The sequence below is a fragment of the Amblyomma maculatum genome, chromosome 9 (assembly GCF_055883805.1).
Source record: "Amblyomma maculatum isolate TAMU_Amacu chromosome 9, ASM5588380v1, whole genome shotgun sequence".
Lineage (NCBI taxonomy): Eukaryota > Metazoa > Arthropoda > Arachnida > Ixodida > Ixodidae > Amblyomma > Amblyomma maculatum.
The window spans coordinates 27299017-27320331 of record NC_139352.1 but is presented as its reverse complement, the minus strand read 5'-3'; the positions used below and the strand labels follow the sequence as shown (position 1 = coordinate 27320331).

Genomic DNA, 21315 nt, shown 5'->3' with positions numbered 1-21315 from the left:
AGTGGCCCAGTGTAGGCTCCATGCTGTCGCACAATATGCATGGAATGACAGAGAGCCTGAAAAACATGAATCTAAATTATAAGTTGCCGGACGGTTGCCACTTTTCAAGGCGAGATTCAACAAGAGCTATTAGAATATATTCATTTCATGAGTGTTAAAGAAAATAATTTGGGAGTGGCGTGCTCTTATATAATTATAGAACGTATAATTTCAATTTCCCTCGCATTCCATTCTGAAACTATCTCATCTTTACAGTCAGCTGTTCAAGGCCCGCTGCGACTCCTCCGCCAATCCTCTCCACCAATGGAGCGTTTCGCTCGTTCCATCCTTCGCAGGCTGGATCCGCTACATTTTACATTGCATTGTGGTCAATGCTTCCACTCTCCTTGCCTGGTAGTCCCACTCCGGATTGTTCTCGAGGGACCTAACTTCTGGTTACACGTTCTCACGATTTCGCGGCACTCTACTTCCGCGGCAGCCACTCTCTTGATGGTCTCCGTGGCTAACTTCCGATTACGCCTTTCTGCGCTCTCGCCGTGTTCTCCTGCTTCCACCCTCCCAGTATTTTCCATTGCAACCGCCTTCCGGTTAAGGCAACTATCACTACTACATCGATGCGGAACCCACGCTCTAAGCACGAGTAAGCCTTTAAGGGAGTAAAAAGGAAATAGGTTGTCCTCTAGCGCGCTCGCCATTAAATTCAGGGCATGTTGCACGAATCCTGGAGCAGATTTTCATCACTAGAAATATGAATCCAATCTCACTTGAAAACATGCGAAATTCTAGCAGTTACGAAGATTTTAAATCAGGTTTCGGTCTGCTTTAATTGATAGCGTCAAATCTACTACTGAAGTGGTTAAAAGCCTCCGGTAATTGATAATTACATGAAATAAATACTATTTAAGAAAATAATATGATTATGTTGCCAAAATATAGCGTCCATATAGTTAGTTATGAAAATCTACTTGAGGGCTTGGAGAGAATACTGTGCCCTTGCAAAGGAGTGCGCTAGAGGACGTGCTACTCCCTTTTTACTCTCTTTTAGGCTTATTCGTGTTTAGAGTGGAGTGAGCTGCTAACATAGTCTGTCATCCCGAATGAAATACTTATGTCTAATTGCGCCGTTTACCAGCGCCAAAATATGTGCGCCAAGTAATGTATGTGCGTTTTTGAGGCATAATACCGTGAAACAGCGCGTTCATGTTTATATAAGGCGTATATTAGATGGAGTATTCATGATGTAGTTAGCGTCAAAAACGATTACCAAGGTGGGAGAAAGACGCAACATGGACGCTATTTCGCAACTAGAACTTTGATGGAAAAACACATGATGTATGATTATTTCGTGAAAGCAAATCAAAAGAAAAGGAACGTGATAACATATCAATGAAAACCATAGGGCTGAATATATGTGATGGGGGGGCCGAGGAACATGAGGTAAGGTGCAGGAGCAGGAAATTTCGTTAACTGCATCATGAATCTGATTCAACTCGCCCAACTTTTAATCATAATTTTTCAAATTGAGATTTTGAAGCAGAGTAGGCTTAGTCATTGCTGTTCAAAATGACGTCTTATGATCTACCAGTGACTACTATCATGTACGAAAAAAAAATGCTGTCGAGCGGAAAGAACGCATGTCACTTTCGCTTTATTGACACTTAGGTTTCGTTTACTGAGGTTTTCAGGTGCCCCAGCTCTGGTTCCCGCTTGCACTTGAAAGTGTTGGTTCGAGGTAGGAAACGGTGGAGTCCGCGCCTTGTGCTAAGTTCGTGCTTTAAGCAGTTCTATCTCCCTTTATTTACCATGAGCTGCTGTATCAGTGACGCAACGGAAGTAAAAATCCTTATTGCAATAAATGATATCACGAACTTCAACTCTATGTAATATTTCTGATGTCTGATTTTGTACGTCTGATTCACATTATTTGGTGCGAGTGATATTCACAATATCCATAACGCGATGAGGAAACGCGTTGAACTTAATGAACCTCTATATACACCCTTCACAGAGTATTAAAAAGTATACTGGAACATATATGTATATATATCAGAGTTCCACTGCCAAGTTGTACTTTTGGGTAACGAAAGCAATCAAGTACCGACAATCAATGGTGTTAAGAAAGGAGACGCGATCTAATCGATGCTATTAAGTGCTTGTTTACATGCTGTATTGAGAGATAAAAATATGAACATGGCGGGTAAGTGTCCGCTTTTGAAGGCACTCTTCATCTATACTGGCTAAGGAGATGCGCTCTCTAAGACTTTCTTTATACTTGATTTGTTCAGAAAGGCATCTTCGGCGAGTTCTTGTATCAATTCTCTAACCGTAGTGTCATACCCGTCATGCGGAAGCCAACAGAAAAGGAACTCTCCGGAACCAAGCGGCGTGCTTTCGATAGCGCCAGTTAGGCCAAACCAGCCACTACGAACACATTGACAAAACGCTCCAATTGTCTTCGGTTACGGTGTTCTCATGTTTCTGCCAGACAAGAAATAAAATAAACTGACCCCGTACGCCAAGTCAAACGGAAAACAAGATACACTACGGGAAGAAACGACTGTGTAAGCGAAGAGTCAAACGAAGAAACCAGGAACTCAAAAATACTAAACTTTCACAGTATACCCCAGCACGCGTGGAACCGCCGTAGCGGAGTGGACAAAAAGCCAGTCACTGGGGAAAAAAGGAGTAGCTGGTGCAAACCGGGTTATTCCATCCCCACGCTGCGACAAAACGGTTCCATACAAATTCGACTAGAGGGGCCGCCGTCCGAACACGCGCGATGCTTGTTTGCTCTGCCGCCTCTGCTTCTTTTTGTGCATTCGGCACGCGCATATCTTTTATATCTTTTTACATCGTCTGTCCACCCGGACACTCTGAAAAGGCGGAACCCAGCTCGCGTAAAAGGGGAGCAGAAAGAAATCATACAGGCAGGGAATAAAAGAACGCTAGCTCACGGCAGGATAGAATGCACTACCGCACTTCGGGGTGCGCCGGGAATACGCAGACAGCGAATGACGAGACATGTGGCCCAATCATGGAACTGTCTGGTGAACTCTCCTCCTCTCACATATAGAAGAGATGGTAGAACCACTCCCCTTCTCCTTCGCTTCCTCGTCGAGTGGTTTCGCGCTGGATCTCGGGATGCGGTGCTTCACGCGAGACGGGTAGGGAGGCTAGTCTAGCCCGCGCGCCATTTCAAAATTCACTCTTTCTCTCGGCCTCTCCGTGCTACGCGGATCAGCTGTGCGAGGGTTGGGGTTTAGCTTACTCGGGTGGAGAGGGAAAGAAGGATCGACAGCGCATCCCGCTGCAGTGTTGTGTCTCTACTTTCCCTTTTTGCGCCTTCAAATTGAAGGAGTCCGGACTTTCCTAGCGAGCAGGAGAGGCCGCAACGAAGCAGTGTCAGAATCAGCGGTAAACGGATTGAAACCGGCGCACAAGGAAGAGGCTCCACTGAAAGGAAGCAACGAAAAAAAAAAATAGATAAAAGAGGAACGGCGTGCGAAAGCTGTGCAGTTACTTCTCCGCCGCCGCCAATTTTTGCTTTTCTCCTTTCGCACCGAAGGGAAATAACTATGAGCATTGAAACCGAACCCGAAGCGCGGCCGCTTGGTAACCAAATGTAGGCGTAGTGTACTGCACAAGTTCGTATTTGAATTTCAAACGAAGTAAGGAAGACGGGCAGCTCTTCGGGTAAAGCGGGTAGCATTACTTGCTAGAATGACTCTCGCGCGGAGGTTGCGTTGTGGATTCAGTGTCACTATTGTCCGGTTCTGTAGAAAGCGTTGTGCCCAATTTAGGTGGTACGGTGCAGTGAGGACCAATTGGAGTGGCCCCGTACAATAATATCACGACGTTCCGGTGAATTGGAGGCTGTTTTAACTGTAATTGACTCTCCCACACGCTGCGGAAAATAAGTAACTGATTGCAACAGCGTCACTTCAAGCGAAACTCATTTAAATGGTCGACTAAAGCGTATGAAATATTAACTAAACAATTACAGAGAAACAAGTCATTAGGTAAAAGTACCTGGGCTTAAACCAGACCGCCGCAGCCCCATTTCGATGGAGGTAAAACTGAAAAGATGCCTTTTACTGTGCCATATAATTACAGGTTTTACCGTTTCGGTATGGCGAAGACAGCAGAAATTTTCAATAGGCCTTATAAATTATTCTATATTTAGAAAGCTTTTGCCCTATATCAGTAAGACTTATATGAAAATCTAGTTAGATTTTTACTCATTTAAAACATAAAGGCCGTAACAGCGAGTAAAAATGTTTGTGAAATCTCAAATTTTAAACTTGTGAGAAATATTAAAATTTGGAAACGCAATGAAAAGCAAGAATCTATCCTAAAATATTCAAGAATATGCAAAATATTTTAAATTCCCTCTTCTTCTTGTTCTAAAATTTGGGATGCCCATCTATAGGTTTCTCTTTTCAACGCTAACGCTCCTGCGGGACCGCAGACAAGCAATTCCTATAGGTGCTAGAAAGCATTTTCTAATAAATTGTTTTCTAATCCAACTGTTTAATTCATGCACAAAACTACATAAATAAATGAATGTTTGTTCAGAAAATTGGGATTTCCAAATTTTCTTGACTATGGCAGTCATAAACGATGATAATAAAATAAAGATTGCGCAAAATGCGGTACAGTATCTTTTCTGACTTCGGGGCAAAAAAAAATTCACAGGTTTAATTACATCTCTTTTTTGTGCTTTCTTGAGGCAGGGTTCCCCTCTGGTTCTGTGACAGATGTTGATGCCACTCAAGGAAGCAGTTCCAGAAAGACTTCAGACCCAAATTTACTGCCACAGTTTTCTCTCTCTCCACGAGACTAAGAGCGGGGAAATGCCTGACGACTTTCCATGCAGACGGGGACATCTCTCCACAAAAACCTTTGTCTTCTTAGTTCCACAGATACTCTATGTAATTCTAGTGAGTGCGCAGTTTTGATCTATCAAAGCAGGATCGCGTATGAGGATGGAACGATTGACATACTATCTGTTGTTTGAGGCTGGCTCGGTTCCGCGATAGTCACTGCGGCACCGCCAGGGACATACAGCGGTGCGAGATACGAGCGGTACGAGATACTTAAAAAAATACCGCATTCTGCTACGCAACTGGAATTAATTAGCCAGACATGAGTTAATTAAGTAGACTATAATTAATAATTAATCAAAACAAATTTATTGAATTACTAATTAGTCATAAACTGGTAATTACATAATTATTCAATAATTAGTAATTGGTCATTGATTGACATATGGCCATATAAGGCACGCATTCGCGCATACTGTGATGGTGCTCTGTGATTGGTCGAGACCTCTTTGGCGTCATCCCGCCTCGGCCAGTCAGAGCCGCCGCAAAAGCGGGAGACATTTCGTCCTCGACAGCATGAGCCAATAAAAGGCTTTCGCTTTAAAAGTCCGACAGGCACCCCGTTACCGTTAACCACAAAAGTTGCACAAAAAAGCGAGTCCTAATTTTTCATTGTAGTTCTTGTTTTGTCTTCTTTATTGGAACGCGACGGCGGCCAGAACGCGCGCGTAAGCACGCGCTGGCGTTCAGCGCGGAGCAGAGGCCAACGTGCGTTTCAATGCAGCACGGAGTAGACTAAGCGACCGCTCTGCGCGTGTTTTTCCGAGGTATCCAAGGAGGGCGCTGACGTACAGAGCGGCGCAGCGCCCTCTGGCCCAGAATTGTCTCCCCTATACAACATTGCAATTGTCCACTCGATGACCGCGGCTTCGCAGACCGCTTGCGTAGCTTATAACAATAAACATAAGTTACTTTCAGTGTGGCCTCCTTTCAGTTTTTACATTATGAACAATAATGGGTAGTAGTGATAACAGACAACCATCTATTAACCCTTCAAGACAATCTATACTTTCTCGCCGTTGCCTGTATATTCCCTCTCTGATTTTATTTTAGTGCTCTCTTGAAAATTTTCTAATGTCTTCCTATTTTTTTTATGCTTTGCAAGGTCGCATAATTGACGTCGAAATAAATAGTGGAATGGGAAGTGGAGTACATTTTTCATTCTATAGTTCAAATCCTCAATGCTAAGCAACGTCAATCTTCTAACCCACCCGCATTCCCAGAGAAAAAAGGCTGGAGTGAGACGTCAGACCGGACGCAGTTTATGTAAGCCAAACGCTGGGATAAATTTTTGATAAATGAAAGTTCAAGCATGCCATGTGGTTACTACCAGTCTCACGTAGTAATATCAGCGCGTTACAGATTACCTAGAACGCTGGAAATGCAGGGGATTGATTCCAGTGATAAAAATATAAGATTGCGATGCGGCTTATATCGGCGAATAGGGGAATTATAGCAGATGCCGAAAGGAGTATGAGAACGACGTTGCATAAGTCCCACTGAGTCGAACAGCTTGTCAAATCACCGCAAAAATGTCATCGCACTATCAGCTAGAGTGAGACACTTTTACTGTGTTCCTCGTCTTTTCTAGCTTCCCCTTTTAAGTCCGCTGATTTCTCTTTCTCAGGGCAGGGTAGCCAAACGGAAACCGGTCTGGTTAACATCCCTGCCTTCCCTTCCCTTCCCTTCTCCTCTGTATCTATCAATGTGGGACTTAAAATATAATTTTCGCTCCTGCCCTTATTGTCATTAGGCTTCCAATCACCACCGCATCACTTAATCGAACGCGTGCAAGGCCCAAACGATGGGGCATATTATATATACTCGTGCTCAGTGCGATGATCGCCGCACTTATAAACCAGCCCTATTGATTTTAGGGCATTAAAATTACTAAGCTCATCACCAAATTAGCGTAGAGATACTGAAATCTCAAGCCAGCTGTCAGATAACAAAACTGGTGCAAGAAATAGCAACCAGCCACCTGCAATGGCTGACGGAATAAGAAACACACCACCGCGAAAAAACAACCTGTGTCGTGGTTCTGTAGCTCTTGTTTCCTGCCGCTTACCATAGTTGTTACGCGGAAAGGGCACCTGCCACGTTGACCACTGATAAAAAAAGTAAGGAAATTTCTCATTTCCTCCTGGAACTCGCACAAGTCGAGTAGGTGGTGACAGACCATAGTAGACTCGTCATTTCGGCAATCATGAGATAAAAGACACGAGTCTCCTATCTTTTCACCTTGTAGGGTAGACGCAAGGGACGAAAGATTTCAATGAAACGAAATACTTGAATATAGCGAAAACTTGCAGCAATCAATTGAGCGGCCTTAAAATTACAGAAAAGGAGCATGGTTTCGCGCCCTTATGGAAAGACGCAGATTTCACAACCACGATTTTGCTGTGTTTCTACAGTCTCGGTGATTGCTCTTTGGATACGCACAACAGGCACATTGTTAACGCATGCTTCGCCTCAAAAATCGTAATAGTCGCCTGTCTATTTTGTCGCCTTGTGTGGTATGAGAAAGGCTCTGCACGATTCTCGAAATTTCATTTGTTTTAACCCATGTTTTTTTTTTATTTTGGCGAGTGTGTTTTGAAGTCACATAATTCATTACACTTGGCTCTATATACAGGTACAGTGCATTTGTATAGTGTTCGTGGAACTTGTTCGAAGTTCGTCATTTGAATCTCTGACAGGCGAGAGCCGATTCTGAACTCTCAGTGGGTTAAGCCACCGCTTATTAAGCCTTTAAGTATTCGAAATATTCCTGAATTATTCGCAATCGTTCCTAATTATGGGGTCAATGCATGAGGCACACTTCGCTGTTGCTTTTGCACGGGTTGCTTGTGTGTCAGGTTCCAGCCTTTGTTCATTTTGTTTGAAGCGCGGGTGGGGACACTAGCACCCCAAGAAATAAGATTATTAAATCCTTTTCTCTCCTGCAACATCTAGAGCTAAATAACTCATGTTACACTCCTGTAACCAACCTGTGAGTGTTTGGTGTGGTCAGTTAACTGACGCCTTTATGATGGAGCTCAAGCAACTGAACAACACAGCACTCTGCTGGAATGCTGTGCAGCTGACTTTGAAGAGGCACCCTTATATGTTTTTTATTTTATGCCTTACATGAGTGAACTACGCGCACTTCAATCTTCTCTACAAATGTCCTTGTTGGAATGCCTAGCGTGTGTAGGCCGCATGATCGAAGGCTATTGTGAGCATATTGTTTCCTTAAAATCACATTTTTGTCAGTGATTGGTCATTCATACATGAGGCAGCTGACTCAAGAACCACATGTGTACCCTCGTCAGACCATTTTCTCAGCCTTACCGCCCTTTAAAGTGCGTTGTTCGGATGTGCTTTGTGCAGTTTGGCAGTTCTTATGTTGCCCTGTAGTGTAAATGCAGACAGACTCCACCAAGTGCGCAAGAATGGTACTTTTTCGAAGCCGTGTCGGGTAAGAATTCTGTGCGAAAATTCCTCCTATACATCCCTTCTACACATCCCTTCTACACATCCCTTCTACACATCCCTCCTACACATCCCCCTACACATCCCCCTACACATCTCTCCTACACATCTCCCCTACATATCCCCCCTACAAATCCCCCTACACATTCCTCCGACACATACCTCCTGCACTTTCCTCCTGCACATTCCTCCTGCACTTTCCTCCTGCACATTCCTCCTGCACATTTCTCCTGCACGTTTCTCCTGCACATTCCTCCTGCACATTCCTCCGACACATTCCTCCGACAGATCCCTCTGACACATCCCTCCTACACTGAAAAGTGCGTGTAGCGCTTAAATTCACTCAGTTTAAGATACGTCGACGCGGGTTAAGAGCGCATCAGCATACTAACACATGCCACATCTGAAGCCTAAGTTGCTCGCAACTGGCTTTGCACCAGAATAGTGCGCTGCTGGATTTTCTGGGCTGGGAGGCACTTGTACCCACCCCCTGTCCGTAAGGGGGTTTCGAACCCATTGCCTTCCGCAGCCGAGGTGGGCATCCGGGCCAGTGGATCCGTCTTCGCCTTCCACCGTCTACTTTTAAACTCCGTCTCCCCTTTTCTTTAAGGAGGGGAGTGATATGTACCTCTCCACTTTCGTACCTCCTTGTCAACGGCGAGGTGGTGATGGTGGTACAAGGCTCTATATAGGAACGGGCTGATAAGATGTAATTATCTAATATATATATATATATATATATATATATATATATATATATATATATATTAAAAACATCTGACGTGGTGTAGGAAAAGAGAATGTATTCGACATTTCAGCCGCGTCACCGGCCTTCATCGGAAGGCTTTTTTTTTCTTTCGACAAAGGCTGGTCCCGCGGCTGAAGCGCCAAATACATTCTCTGTTCCTTCACCACGTCTCTTTTCCCAACGTGTTTATTATTTACTTTCAGGACACCCTCTTCCCCCTGCCAGGCATCGTCACAGTTTGCAGTGAGTGAAGTAGGAAGTAGATAAGAGGAATTGTCCTGCGTAGAACATGGGTTCGTGTCAGGAGAATACCATTTAACATCGCACACAATGATTTCGGAAAACAAAACAAAAAATAACAGCCATGCGGAGTATCCGCCAAGCAACTCATCTTTTTGCGCCGGAAGCGAGGGATTCCAAACAAGGGACTCGGTGCGAGAAAACTCAAAGCGCTGGCAAAACGCCATCCAGTTGACAAGCGAGGGAAGTGACAGACGAAGAGTGCGACGTCGTTTTCACGAAATCAACTGAACGCTATCATAAGTGGTAATGCTGGGATTACCTGCGGCATCAGGAAGATTTAAGTTAAAAATTCGGTAGGGACACTCAAGGCCGCCTAAATGTGAGAATGCGAAAACATTCTTTTTGGCCGCGAAGTATCTGCAAATACATTCTAAATGTATTCATTTTTTTTCCAGTACTCTTCGTATCGCTTTTGTAGTATTGCCTCTGTCTTACATTGCCGGCATTCCTTGCATTGGGCTCGCTTTTGCCGCAGTGGCTTGGCTAATTATTGAGCGTGCCAAGTACGGCGTTCGATCGGAAACAAGAAGGCCGCTTTATTATCAGCAAAGGCTGCTCTTTTCGCCTGTTCTGGCCGCATTTTTGCGGTCTTGTGTTTCTCGATGTCGTCGTTGTGCTTCTTCGTAGTCGAAACATTTGCGAGACCTGCCCCGTGGAACCTTGCTGGTATATCATTCATTCCTCACCGCGCACAGACAACTATCTGCAGACGCCGCGTCGCCCGCGCAAAATCAGTTTGTCAGCGAGCTTAAACCTGCCACCATCAATCACTCCCTTACAGTCCCGCCGGGGTGGCGCAGTGGTTACGGCGCTCGACTACTGTTCCCAAGGACGCGGGATCGAATCCCGGCCTCGGCGGCAGCTTTTCGATGGAGGCGAACAGCAAGGCGTCCGTGTGCTGTGTGATGTCAGTGCACGTTAAAGAACCCCAGGTGGTCGAAATTACCGGAGTCCTCCACTACGACGTCTCTCGTAGCCTGAGTCGCTTTGGGACGTTAAACCCCACAAACCAACCACTCCCTTACAGTGTTCCCTTCCCCAAATTACAGTGCGAGCTGCCTGGATGAAGGCACTGTTTTCAGAATGCCGAGTATGGTGGAAACTGTAACGACCCCGTTTCAAAGGGGAAGCACTTCCATCCATCCATCCATCCATCCATCCATCCATCCGTCCGTCCGTCCGTCCGTCCGTCCGTCCGTCCGTCCGTCCATCCGTCCATCCATCCATCCATCCATCCATCCATCCATCCATCCATCCATCCATCCATCCATCCATCCATCCATCCATCCATCCATCCATCCATCCGTCCGTCCGTCCGTCCGTCCGTCCGTCCGTCCGCTCGTCGGTCTGCCCGTTCGTCTATCGAAACCTGACATCAATCACTGCTCTGCTGCGTTCCCTTCTCGCGCTGTGCCGACTGTCTGCCTGAAGGCGTTATGTTTTCAGCTTTAAGGCGAAAGCCTGTAGTGACTCATACTCACACCCATGATTGCATGTCTGTCCGCCCGTAACTGTTTCCGTAATTAGGAACTAATAAAGATAGGAGAAAAAAATAGCTTCGTCAGATAGAGGAAAAAATAAACCTAGAAGCCAATTTTGATGACTGTAGAGCAACCAGTTATATATGGTCAAAATATCAAAATCAAAATTGTGTCGAAATAGCGCGGACGTCGATTAGCCACAGGAACGGTGTGACGTCACATCCACCGGAAGTCACTTCAGGTGATGTCTAATGACCACAACTGACATCACGATGACGTCACATACGACCATGACGTAACGACTGAACATGACATCACTAGGCAATTCACGCATTACAAATGTGATCCCGCCGGGCGTCCAATCCAGGCGTCCGTGCGGCGCCTCTCATTTGGCGCTTCCTCGAAAGCGCGTCACCCAGCATACGGAACAGACGCAGTACAGCAGGCATCAGCAGCGTTTCAAATAGGTTTACAAGAAATAAAAGGCGCAGTCTCCTTCACAATTCTCCGCGGACACCTTAACTATGCCGTTAGAAAAAGGAGGAATGTTGGAGTGAAAAAAAAGATGCCACATTGGAGGGCTTCGGACCACAGTGCGATGTTTTCGCCTCATCCCAGTTTAGTGGTACAAAGTGCCCCCTAGAATTTTTTCACGCCTCTCCTAGCTGTGCCTTCGGTCTGCCTGAAGGCTCCAGATTTTTCGGGTACCATAGAGTGTTCAAGCCAACAGTTGGATTTGCGCGTAATGGGGCTATTAAATCTTTCGCTATAAGGTCACTGAGCGATATTAGCAATGAAAATTCATTGATATTGCCTCACTTCTGTGGTCCCACTGTCTCACTTTTTTAGGTTGTTTTAGCAAGATTTCATGCCGCACAAATAAAGCACTTTTTTCTTAACGGGCATAAGTGAACATAGCATTCTGGATGGAACAAGTGATGTGACCTGATGAAGCTTGTGATTGCTGCTGTTTATTATACGAATTTCTCTGTGTGGTTGTGTTGTAGTTAGAAGTGTCCCTGACTGTAGTTGATTGGGTATTTGTGTGTGCAGGCTCGGGCCCTGGCGGCGGGAGCCGCGCGAGCAGCAGCAGCGCGGGCCGGCCCTTGTCGAGCGCCTGGCACACCGCGCTGGGCGCCGCCGACGCCATGAACACGCTGGGCAGCCAGCAGAGCGGGGGTGCGCCGCCGGCGGGGGCCGCCGCAGCGGCGGCCCGCGAGCGACGCCGGCCCCCGCGCAAGGGGCCCAAGCTGGTCGAGCGGCCGCTGCGTGCTCTCTTCTGCCTCGGCCTGGGAAACCCGCTGCGGAAGCTCTGCATCAGTGTCGTCGAGTGGAAGTATCCTTTTGTTCGCCAGTCGTTATCGAAGAGTGGCCTCTTCAGCCGCTTCAACATGCTTCACGTGCCAGACTTACGGGGCGAACTTACTCACGGGCCGAACTTTCTCACGAATTCCTCTGATTTTTTTTCTTTTTTTTTTTTTTTTTGTGGTCGTAAAAAAATCACAGCGCTTGGGTCCCAAACCTGCCAGGAAGCCAGCGCGTTCTGGCGTTGTGTTCTTCGCTTTGTTCTGAAGGTCGGGTGCTGTACACACGACTCATATGAACCATTTTTCCGTCGCGAACGAAGTGGCCTTTTGGTTGTATTATCCCCAATAATGTTTAAATCAGTCTCTGTGCAAACACGAGAAAAACGGTCGTACTCTCAGTAAACTCCGAGCCCTCTCGTCGATATCTGCGGTGGTCTTGATGCTTCTGAAACTGAAGGCTAGGGCGAAGCAGAGAAAATTGGTCAATTTTATGCTTTCATGTTTAGGCGGAGCCTTGTTTTTTTTGTTCAGTGCGGCGAACCAGTTGAGAGCTGTGCAAACTTGAGCATGTTAATTACTGATTTTGATGGTAGCCACCACATCAGCAATGAGATGGAAAGAATGCAATCACTAAGCTTCGATACTATTTTAATAACCTTTCCGTCCCATTTTTCCCAGTGCATATAGAAGGCTGAGCAAACACGCAGTAGCGCGGTAGCATACATGGTGACATTTACACACAACTAAAGTTATGGAAGCTGCACAATACGTAACGCATCCAAGAAGCGTTAAACAGTCTGAGGTGAGAGCACATAGTACTCCACTGTGTGCTCTTGTTACTTTGTCCTTGGTCCTTTTGCGCTGTTTCCCCATCCAAAAGGAACTTCGACCAACTCGCCCAACTCAGCACCTTACTGCTGAGGTTTTAAGCAAATTCCAATTATGCGCCTAGCCTGCGCGACAAAAACGCCAAGCATATATAGTTAAGGTTGCTAGGTCGGCCTTTGTCGAGGCCTCCTTATCGTCAGCCACATGGGCAGTTAAACTAGGTAGCATAGTGGGGGTCCTGTTTCAGATGTCGGCGACCAGCATGGGTTCGAAATATGTGTTTGACGTAGCGTCATCTGTGCGAAAATGAAGCTGCCCATCTAATATTGCGGTGTCAAATCGATGGACGAAAGCGTTGGGATGCGCACACACACATAAATGGAAAAAGAAGGCTGATTTGGGAAGGCAGCACATAACTGACAATCACAGGCTGAACAAATTTCACACATGGCAGCCTGAGGCGTCAAGAACAGAGGTTAATGCGTCGAATTTTTTCCTATCATCGTAGAATATATAAGTCGGCAAGTAGTGACACGGTGTCTTTCATACTTTTTTATGGTTAGTTTCAGTAATATAGATCCGTTTCAATATTGCGAGCTACAGCTAGAGAAATCACTCTTTAATGAAATTGCACACGACCAACTGCGCTCCCCTTTCGCCCCCGACGCTTGATGGATAGGTTTTTTGGCACCCCACTTAATTAACACAGTGGCCAGCGCCATTGTGTTTAATCTAATTAAGCGCAGATCTAATTTTTCTTTTCATCACACTCTTTAGGTCTTTATCCTGGTTCTTTGCCATTCTGGCCAAATCATTTTCTGTGTTCTGAGCTGAGGGTAGTTTGAGTTTTGTGGCTGCTCTTCTATATCTCTTCATCCCGTTCATTGTGTGGACCGCCTGCTAAGTTCGGCGTCCAGGATTTCGCTTCGGCGGAAAGTTCCTTAACTGGGCCCTTGTTTTTTCTTTCAGGCCTTTTGAATATCTAATTCTGTTAACGATTTTCGCCAACTGTGTGGCTTTAGCTGTTTACACTCCCTACCCAAACAGTGATTCCAACCAAGTGAATGCCACTCTGGTAAGTATGCGCCGTCAAAGCTTCTCTAGTTCTTGTATGCGACGAACCCCTCTGCGCTTTACATGCCTGCAAGATAAGGAAGGCTAACAACAGGTTTCTCCTCCAGACAGCGTGTGCGTATTTAAAGACTTTTGAACGAGCATGAATCCAGACCGCGTCATTACCGAATCCAGAAATGAATCTAGTAACCGGGCGAACTTTACATTTCACGCTTAACTTTTCATCAACCAGTGTAATGCAAGTTCTCATTGCTTCGCGAACAGTGCTGTAATGTTAATATGTAATTAAAACCTTCACCTTTTTTATCTCGAAAAGGAGACATTCTCATAATAGAATATGCGCAACAGTTTTGGACACATAACAGGGGGCTTGTTACGTTTTCTTTTCGGAGACCATCATGGACATTTCACCTTCTCCGATTGGTTCGTCGCTAGGTGGGCATATCTTTTGACCCAGTAGGGGGAACGCAAAAAATTTAAAGAAGTCTTTCTGCACCGGGCTACTCGCCGCTTTTGAGGAGAAAGCGTACGACAGGAAAGTTTTTGTAACAGTATATTTGCTAACACTACTAAACTATGCATCAGGGTTCAGATGCCAAGATAACAGGTGAACGATTTCGCGTCGGTAGGAATGCAATGGTATGTACACCCTCCCACTTTTTTAACCTGAACGCACGAGCGCCGACCGTCGAGTCAATAAGCGCCGTATGACGGAGAACGGCGGCGAAATGAGCGAGAATATACGCGTGCGCGCAATGGGCATTCCGGTGCAGCTGTCCTCTGCCAGGCTGTTCTGGGAACGGGACCTCACCCCTGCTTCTTTTGAGCACCGTTATTTTCATCATCCTTTTTATTTTCTGAACACTTCCATCAAGTTATAAATAAGTTATAAATAAATAGGTTACAAATAAATAAATAAATAAATAAATAAATAAATAAGGTGGTAGCGCTAGTGATGGATGGAATGCGATATACTTCGCTTACCATTTCACACCTTCCTCATATCATACACGAAAGCAGGTGGTACCACGTGGCCTTTTCTAATCTTTTCCCAGTGGCATGCAGGAAACAGACGGAAATGCGATAATGACCAAAACAGCAGATGAGGTTGGATCTGGTTCCCGTAATATCCTGGCAGAGGACAGCTGCACCGGAGTGCTCACTGCGCGCACGCGCGTATTCTCGCTCATTTCGCCGCTGTATTTCGTCGTACGGCGCTTATCTACTCGGCGGTCGACGCTCGTGCGTTAAGGTTAAAAACGTGGGAGGGTGTGCTCCGGAAAGTTATGGTTGCGTTCATCGCTAATCATTTATGTTTTGTGTTTTGATGCAGCAGAGGGGTGCAAAATCTATAAAAGGCATTTGAGTTTCGTGCGTTGTTCACACCAGTGCAGGAGTTCACATAACCTCGCGCAGTGACTCTCGAGGTGTGGCCAGGTTACTGTTCAACTTTTTGTGAGAACAGGAAGTGTATTGAAAGTGATCGCCGTTCTGTGTGCGCGCAAATGACGAATTACTGTAATATTAAACTTCACCTTTCGTTGGAAATATTTTGTTACACTGTATCTTAGTGCCAAACGGCAATCTGGTGGCATTTATTGATTTCCTCGATAAAATTAGGAGGGGAGAAAACGAAATTGCCTGCACACTGTTTTTTAAGTACAAATATAAAAGTAGAAATAAAAGTTTAGTACAAATAAAAAAAAAACAAATCTAAGTCGTCACTTTACACTTTCACTGGCGGTTCATACATTCAAATGTTATAGCCGCATGCATCAGTGATCATCTCCGTTTTTCACACTACAGAATATATCATTTTATAAAGCGAACAGCGACTTCGAAATGTCAATATAATGCGCAGAGAATTTCGATGCGGTTGGCCAGGAGTGTATATTAAGGTTAATAAAAATGCAGCTTTCTTATAGCAACCTAAATCAGTTTGCGCAAAATAATTTCTATACAAAAAGCATGCAACAAAAAGCTCTTAGAATTTAATTCAAATTACATAAAATAATGTTCTACAGGCGCCAGAAGGCTTAACAAGAACGCTCGAGGGGTAGCCTGGACTGACTTTAGATAGTTATGACACAAAGAGGTCCGCCATCCTCAATCCAGATTCGTTACTGCGCCCCACCGGCACTCGCATGCTGATTGGTGTTTAAGCAGGAGGCACGCGTACCACCGGCCAGCATGTGGCTCCACCTAGCGCTCTCAGGCGACCTGCGCATGCGCGGTGGAACCACGCGGTAGAACATCGCAGATGACGCCATGCTATAGCTCTATTAGCGGCGGTGAGAGCTGGCCGCTGAGCCTGAGCCCATGGTGCACGGCGTGCTCAAGGAGGCTCATGATAGAGAATGACCATAAACTGGCCTCCTCCTTGCTGGCCAACACCCAGCAGCGCTAATATCACCCCGAGTCACGTCCTCGAGCGTTTGAGTTATGTCTGCGTACGGCAGGCGTTCGCTTTTCTAGAACAAACATAACAAAAATAAGGGATTGCGGACGTTCCGTATCTACAGCGCGATAATAGGGACTAGGTGAGGAAACATATAAAGATGGACACAGCGCTGAAAGGACATCACCAACTGGCCCACCGTCTCATCTTGTCGTACTTGTGGACCTGTGAAGCTATCCAATGACAGCTTTTAATTCATCTACAATGTCGCCATCGGTATTTGACGACAAATAAGCAATTTCATTCCATTTCAAACCAGTCTAATATCTTCAGTATCTGAAACATTATTAGGCATTTTAACGCTTTTTCTCTAAATTTGTTTCCGACAAACAAGTTTGTTTGCGAAGAGCGCTGGGATGCTGTGTTGTGAGTCGATTAATAAATGGCAGCTTATCAAAAGGAAACAGCGATGTGCAATAGCTTCTAGAAGTAAATATACATGGCACTGCAAAGTTTGTGTCTGTCTCTTCGATAGCAAATTAATTCAATGACTATTTCTATTCTAAAACGCAATTCTCTGTCTAGTACTTGCGGATATTTGATGCGTAACAATCATAAACGTGCGTTCCGAAAACCTAGAAGTGTCCTGGAGGTATGTCATGCATTCATTGTTTTCCGCAATATTTGAAAGCTCACGTGGATGGCTTGCGAATTCGCTCAGTTAAGCACGCTGTAGATATAATCTCTCCAGCGCCTGAACTTCTTGTTAACCTCGATTTCTGTACGCATATTTCAGAATATTTTGGAGGCTTCGAATGTGACAATGATTTCTTAAAATCGGCGATAAGAACCAATCATCGAAGTACACATCCTCTGCATACCTTTTACAAAGACAGTGAAATGTAACAAACCATAAAATCACCCGGAAAATCACCGGGAATCCGGAGGACTCCGGAAATTTCAACCACCTGGGGTGCACGTTAAAGAACCTCAGGTGGTCGAAATTTCCGGAGTACTCCACTACGGGGTCTCTCATAGCCTGAGTTGCTTTGGGACGTTAAACCCCACAACCCAAACCAAACCAAACCATAACATCACCCAAGTATGTGCAAAACATCAAGCAATCACAGCGACCAGCTTGGTTTCAGAAAGGGTCGCTCATAAGATGGTGTTTTTAACGCAAACGGGATGAATTCTGAAAGAATACCATGCCAAGGTGGCTAGCATTAGGAGTATACATAGACTTCAATGCCATTTTTATCTCATCATTAACGGACGATTAATTAAGAAAGCTTGAAATATATTGCTTTCAAGTGGTATTTTCAAACATAAACATTTGTATTGAAAACCAGCAAATAGTGGTAGGAATAGGCAAGCGTGCATCACATTTGTTCTTGTAAATATGTTTTTAAATGACTTAAATGAAATGCAACGTCAGTTGAAGCTGAGGTGTCTCTCAAAAAAATATTGGCCTGTTATTTTTCAATATGCGCATTACGGGCGTTACATATATCGGTACTTTAAATAACTATATTAGCTAAGCAGGTGACATCGATTTGTTGGCCAGGAGCAATAAATTGGCAGCGAAAGCTCAATAAGGAAACTTCATTATTAAAGTCGACGTTTTGCAACAAAACACGAACAAAACAATTCTCGTTATTTTTGTGCCAGAAAATTTCAGTTATTATTATTAATATTACTTGAGCATTTTTCTTCGCGTAAAACAAAGTGAGTGCCTAAAGTCTGGTGGAAACGACACGTTCGTTAATTTGTTACTCCTATTGCGGCGCCAAGTTCTAACTCCACGTTCTGCTGCGTCACGTAAAAAAACACTTTTTCTTCACCGCTTGGTTCATGGAAAAGGGCAGCCATTGCCATATGTCAGGTCGGCATTTTTGATAACCACTGATTCAAAAGAAGGTGCATAACACGGCACAGTAGAGCAGGTAATCAGGATTTAACACCCTACTTATTCAGCGGTGAACTTGTCGCTTTCATTGATCTCCCTGCGGGCATGGTATTGGACCCTCTAGCTTATGTCTCAATGTCTGGGAATCGGGAAACGCCCTCCAGTATAACGAAAGACCCTCCCAAGAAATGGCGCTCAGTCATTGCAGTACCCTGTGGTGTCCACCCAACAAGACACATGATAGCGAGGAACGCGAAGACCCCAAGTCACTTTACTAAAACGCGAGTTACGTCGGTGTAGATGCACAACATAGACCTGCCATCATCTCCTCTACCTTCCTTGTGGTGTGTGTGCGGGTTATTATAGCATGTGGCCTCATGAGCTGTCAAGCTTACAACGTGGAAAAATGAGTCTCTTCCGTATAGAGGGCGGGAGTGCTGGGTTATTCTCTTGAAGGAATTGTTACCTTTTGCTCTACCGGCAACCAGTCACGTATACGAGAGCAGCTTCTGGCTTCACTTCGCCTAAAGTTCCTGCGAGCCCCGAAGCTGCACTAAAGATACTGATAAGCAGCTTTACCTTTTTGGGTGATTGCTTAATTTACGACGCCTATCTAACAGGTAACCAGTCTGTGCGGTAACTGTTGGCTTTAGTGATTATGGTTCGAATCCGCACCAGAAATATTGATCGCAGCAGCTTTACCCTTTTTTATTTTTGGTGATTGCTTGCACGACGCATATTGAACGGGCAACCCATCAGTTCATTAACTGTGGGCTTTAGTTATTATTTAAGCATCGGTACGCTGAAGCAAATGTGGGCACATTCTAACCAGTAGATTGCAATGACCACGAACCAGTTCAATGGCAAACCTTTATCATTATTGGTACCTCCCCGTTTTCTTCCTTGAGTAAATATTTTGCTACCTTAACCTTCCTTTTTTTTTCTTTTTTTTTCGAAAGTGTTTGCTGAAACACCATAAAATCTCGAGAATTGCCATATGGAAAGCTTCACCGCAGTGTAGGAGCCCATGAAAGTTCTGTGATCTCAGCGCAACGCGCTATAATTTATACCGCGCCGTTATGTCGCGAAGAGCACGCCGCCACCGCCAAGGGGGAATCCTTGCGAGGTACCTTTAGCGTCTCCGAAGCCCCCATCGGGGCTTCCGCTTTCGCTCCCCTTGAGACTTTCAGCGGAGAGGGGAAGGTAGGAGTTGTACACATAAAACAGTGAATGTAATTAGGAAGTGAATGATGGGGTGTACCGTAAGGCCACAAAGGGATGAAGATACACCTGGCATTTATGTGCGCCCCGAGTAACGCACCTTGGCCGGAAACGAGTCAAGTTGGAGTCAAGTTGCGAACGACAACGTGTGGTGCATGCCGTTATTTTAGGGCAACACAAAATGGCTGAGTTTTTCTTTTGAACTATTCAAACGGAAACTTGCGAGGAATTGTTGGAATGTATGAGGTCTTCCAACGCTTGCTTCTTGAAGTGGCAACATGATTTGATGACAGCGCAGGAACTGCACGTGGGCTGATAAAAGAGGTTTTATTCACGTTTTCTCTGCCTTCAAATGAGCGCAGGTAAGCTTCTCGCTCGCGCCGCTGTCATCGTAAAACAAGGTGGTATGCTGGGATTTGATTTAATTTAGAAATAGCTTCGTTATAGAATAACTGGCTGTCTGGAAATGGCGGTCATCCATGAATATGAACATCAGCCAGCTGAGAAAACCAGGAAACAGAACGTAGAGTTAATTAGCTCTCGATTTAATATAGCTCTCGAAACTCGATTCGTGAGATATCAATGGAAGTCTTTATATTGTGTGGAAATCTTACATATGGTTTGATGTGTTACAATCGAAGTTACCTATCGTCTACGCAGAGAATTAGCTCCTTGCCCGCTCCTTCTTGGTACAACTTAGTCTTCTGGATTATACATGTCATGCATAATATTTTGTTAGTGTGTGCGCTCTTGCAGCTGTTTCGCGTTCAAGACTGTCTGTAATCTCCGCCAGACGCTTGGTCGTTGCTGCTGCGGTGTTAAGCTGTAAAAAATGTTAAGGTCTGCAAGTTTTTGCGTTTGGAGATGTCTACTTGGCGCATAAATATCTAGTAACCAGTGCAATTAACGTTACTCTGTGCTCGTCACATTTGGATTTTTTTTTAATATAACAATCGCTCATGAATAAATAGGCGCCTTAACTATGTTGTGCGGAAGTAGACGACAGATCTGGGCTTGGTAATAAGGCATTACTAAAAGAAACAACTATGGGAACAACACAGCGCCTATGTTTTCTATGCCTTCTTTCACTGCGCGCTTCTTGTCAGATATGTCACTTACAAAACTTCATAGCGTAAACTCACTCTTCGAACTGAACATAGGCTATTCGCACTGTTCGATTCATCTTCCGACGTTACTGTGTCGTATTGCATAAAAGTTTTCGGTTCCATGTCAATTCTGAACAAAAGGAGGTTTTCTTTGCGCAGGAATAAAGCAGAAAATTCAGTGGACTGTCTTGGAAGTCTTTGTCATTGTCATGAACCATAAAAAGAAAAGTTATATTTTCGATTTCCCATAGGCGAAAAAAACAATATCCCACTGGCAAACTGACGCGGAAACAAGGCTAGTCAGGGTTTAACACTGCCCCCCCCCCCCCCCCTCCCGAACCTCGCCTTCGATTTCCCTCCTTACTTTATCTTAACAACGCCAGCAGCACACTTTTCCCTGCTCCCAGCTGCTGCAAACTGACAAATTCCTTATCGAGAAACCATTTTCTGCTCCTCAGCTGGGAATGATTTGGCTAGCATCGACAAGTGAAGCGGATGGTGTGCAGAAATCTCGCGCAGTCGGTTGTTCCAATCGCTTTAACCCTAAAGATTTTCCCTCCGATCTCGTTCCTGCCCAAACAGT

At 45.0% G+C, this 21315-nt stretch overlaps 1 protein-coding gene across 7 annotated transcripts in view; it reads left to right on the top strand.

Moving 5' to 3' along the window:
• Nucleotides 1-21315, top strand: part of LOC146178643 (muscle calcium channel subunit alpha-1-like) — a 240850-nt gene that overhangs the window by 64354 nt on the left and 155181 nt on the right. For all 7 annotated transcript variants that reach the window (XM_084578446.1, XM_084578444.1, XM_084578443.1 and 4 more), the window contains exons 2-3: nt 11943-12225; nt 13994-14099. In XM_084578446.1, coding sequence (XP_084434572.1) covers nt 12038-12225; nt 13994-14099 — 294 coding nt within the window. In that variant the 5' untranslated portion in view covers nt 11943-12037. The remainder of the gene's footprint in view (nt 1-11942; nt 12226-13993; nt 14100-21315) is intronic.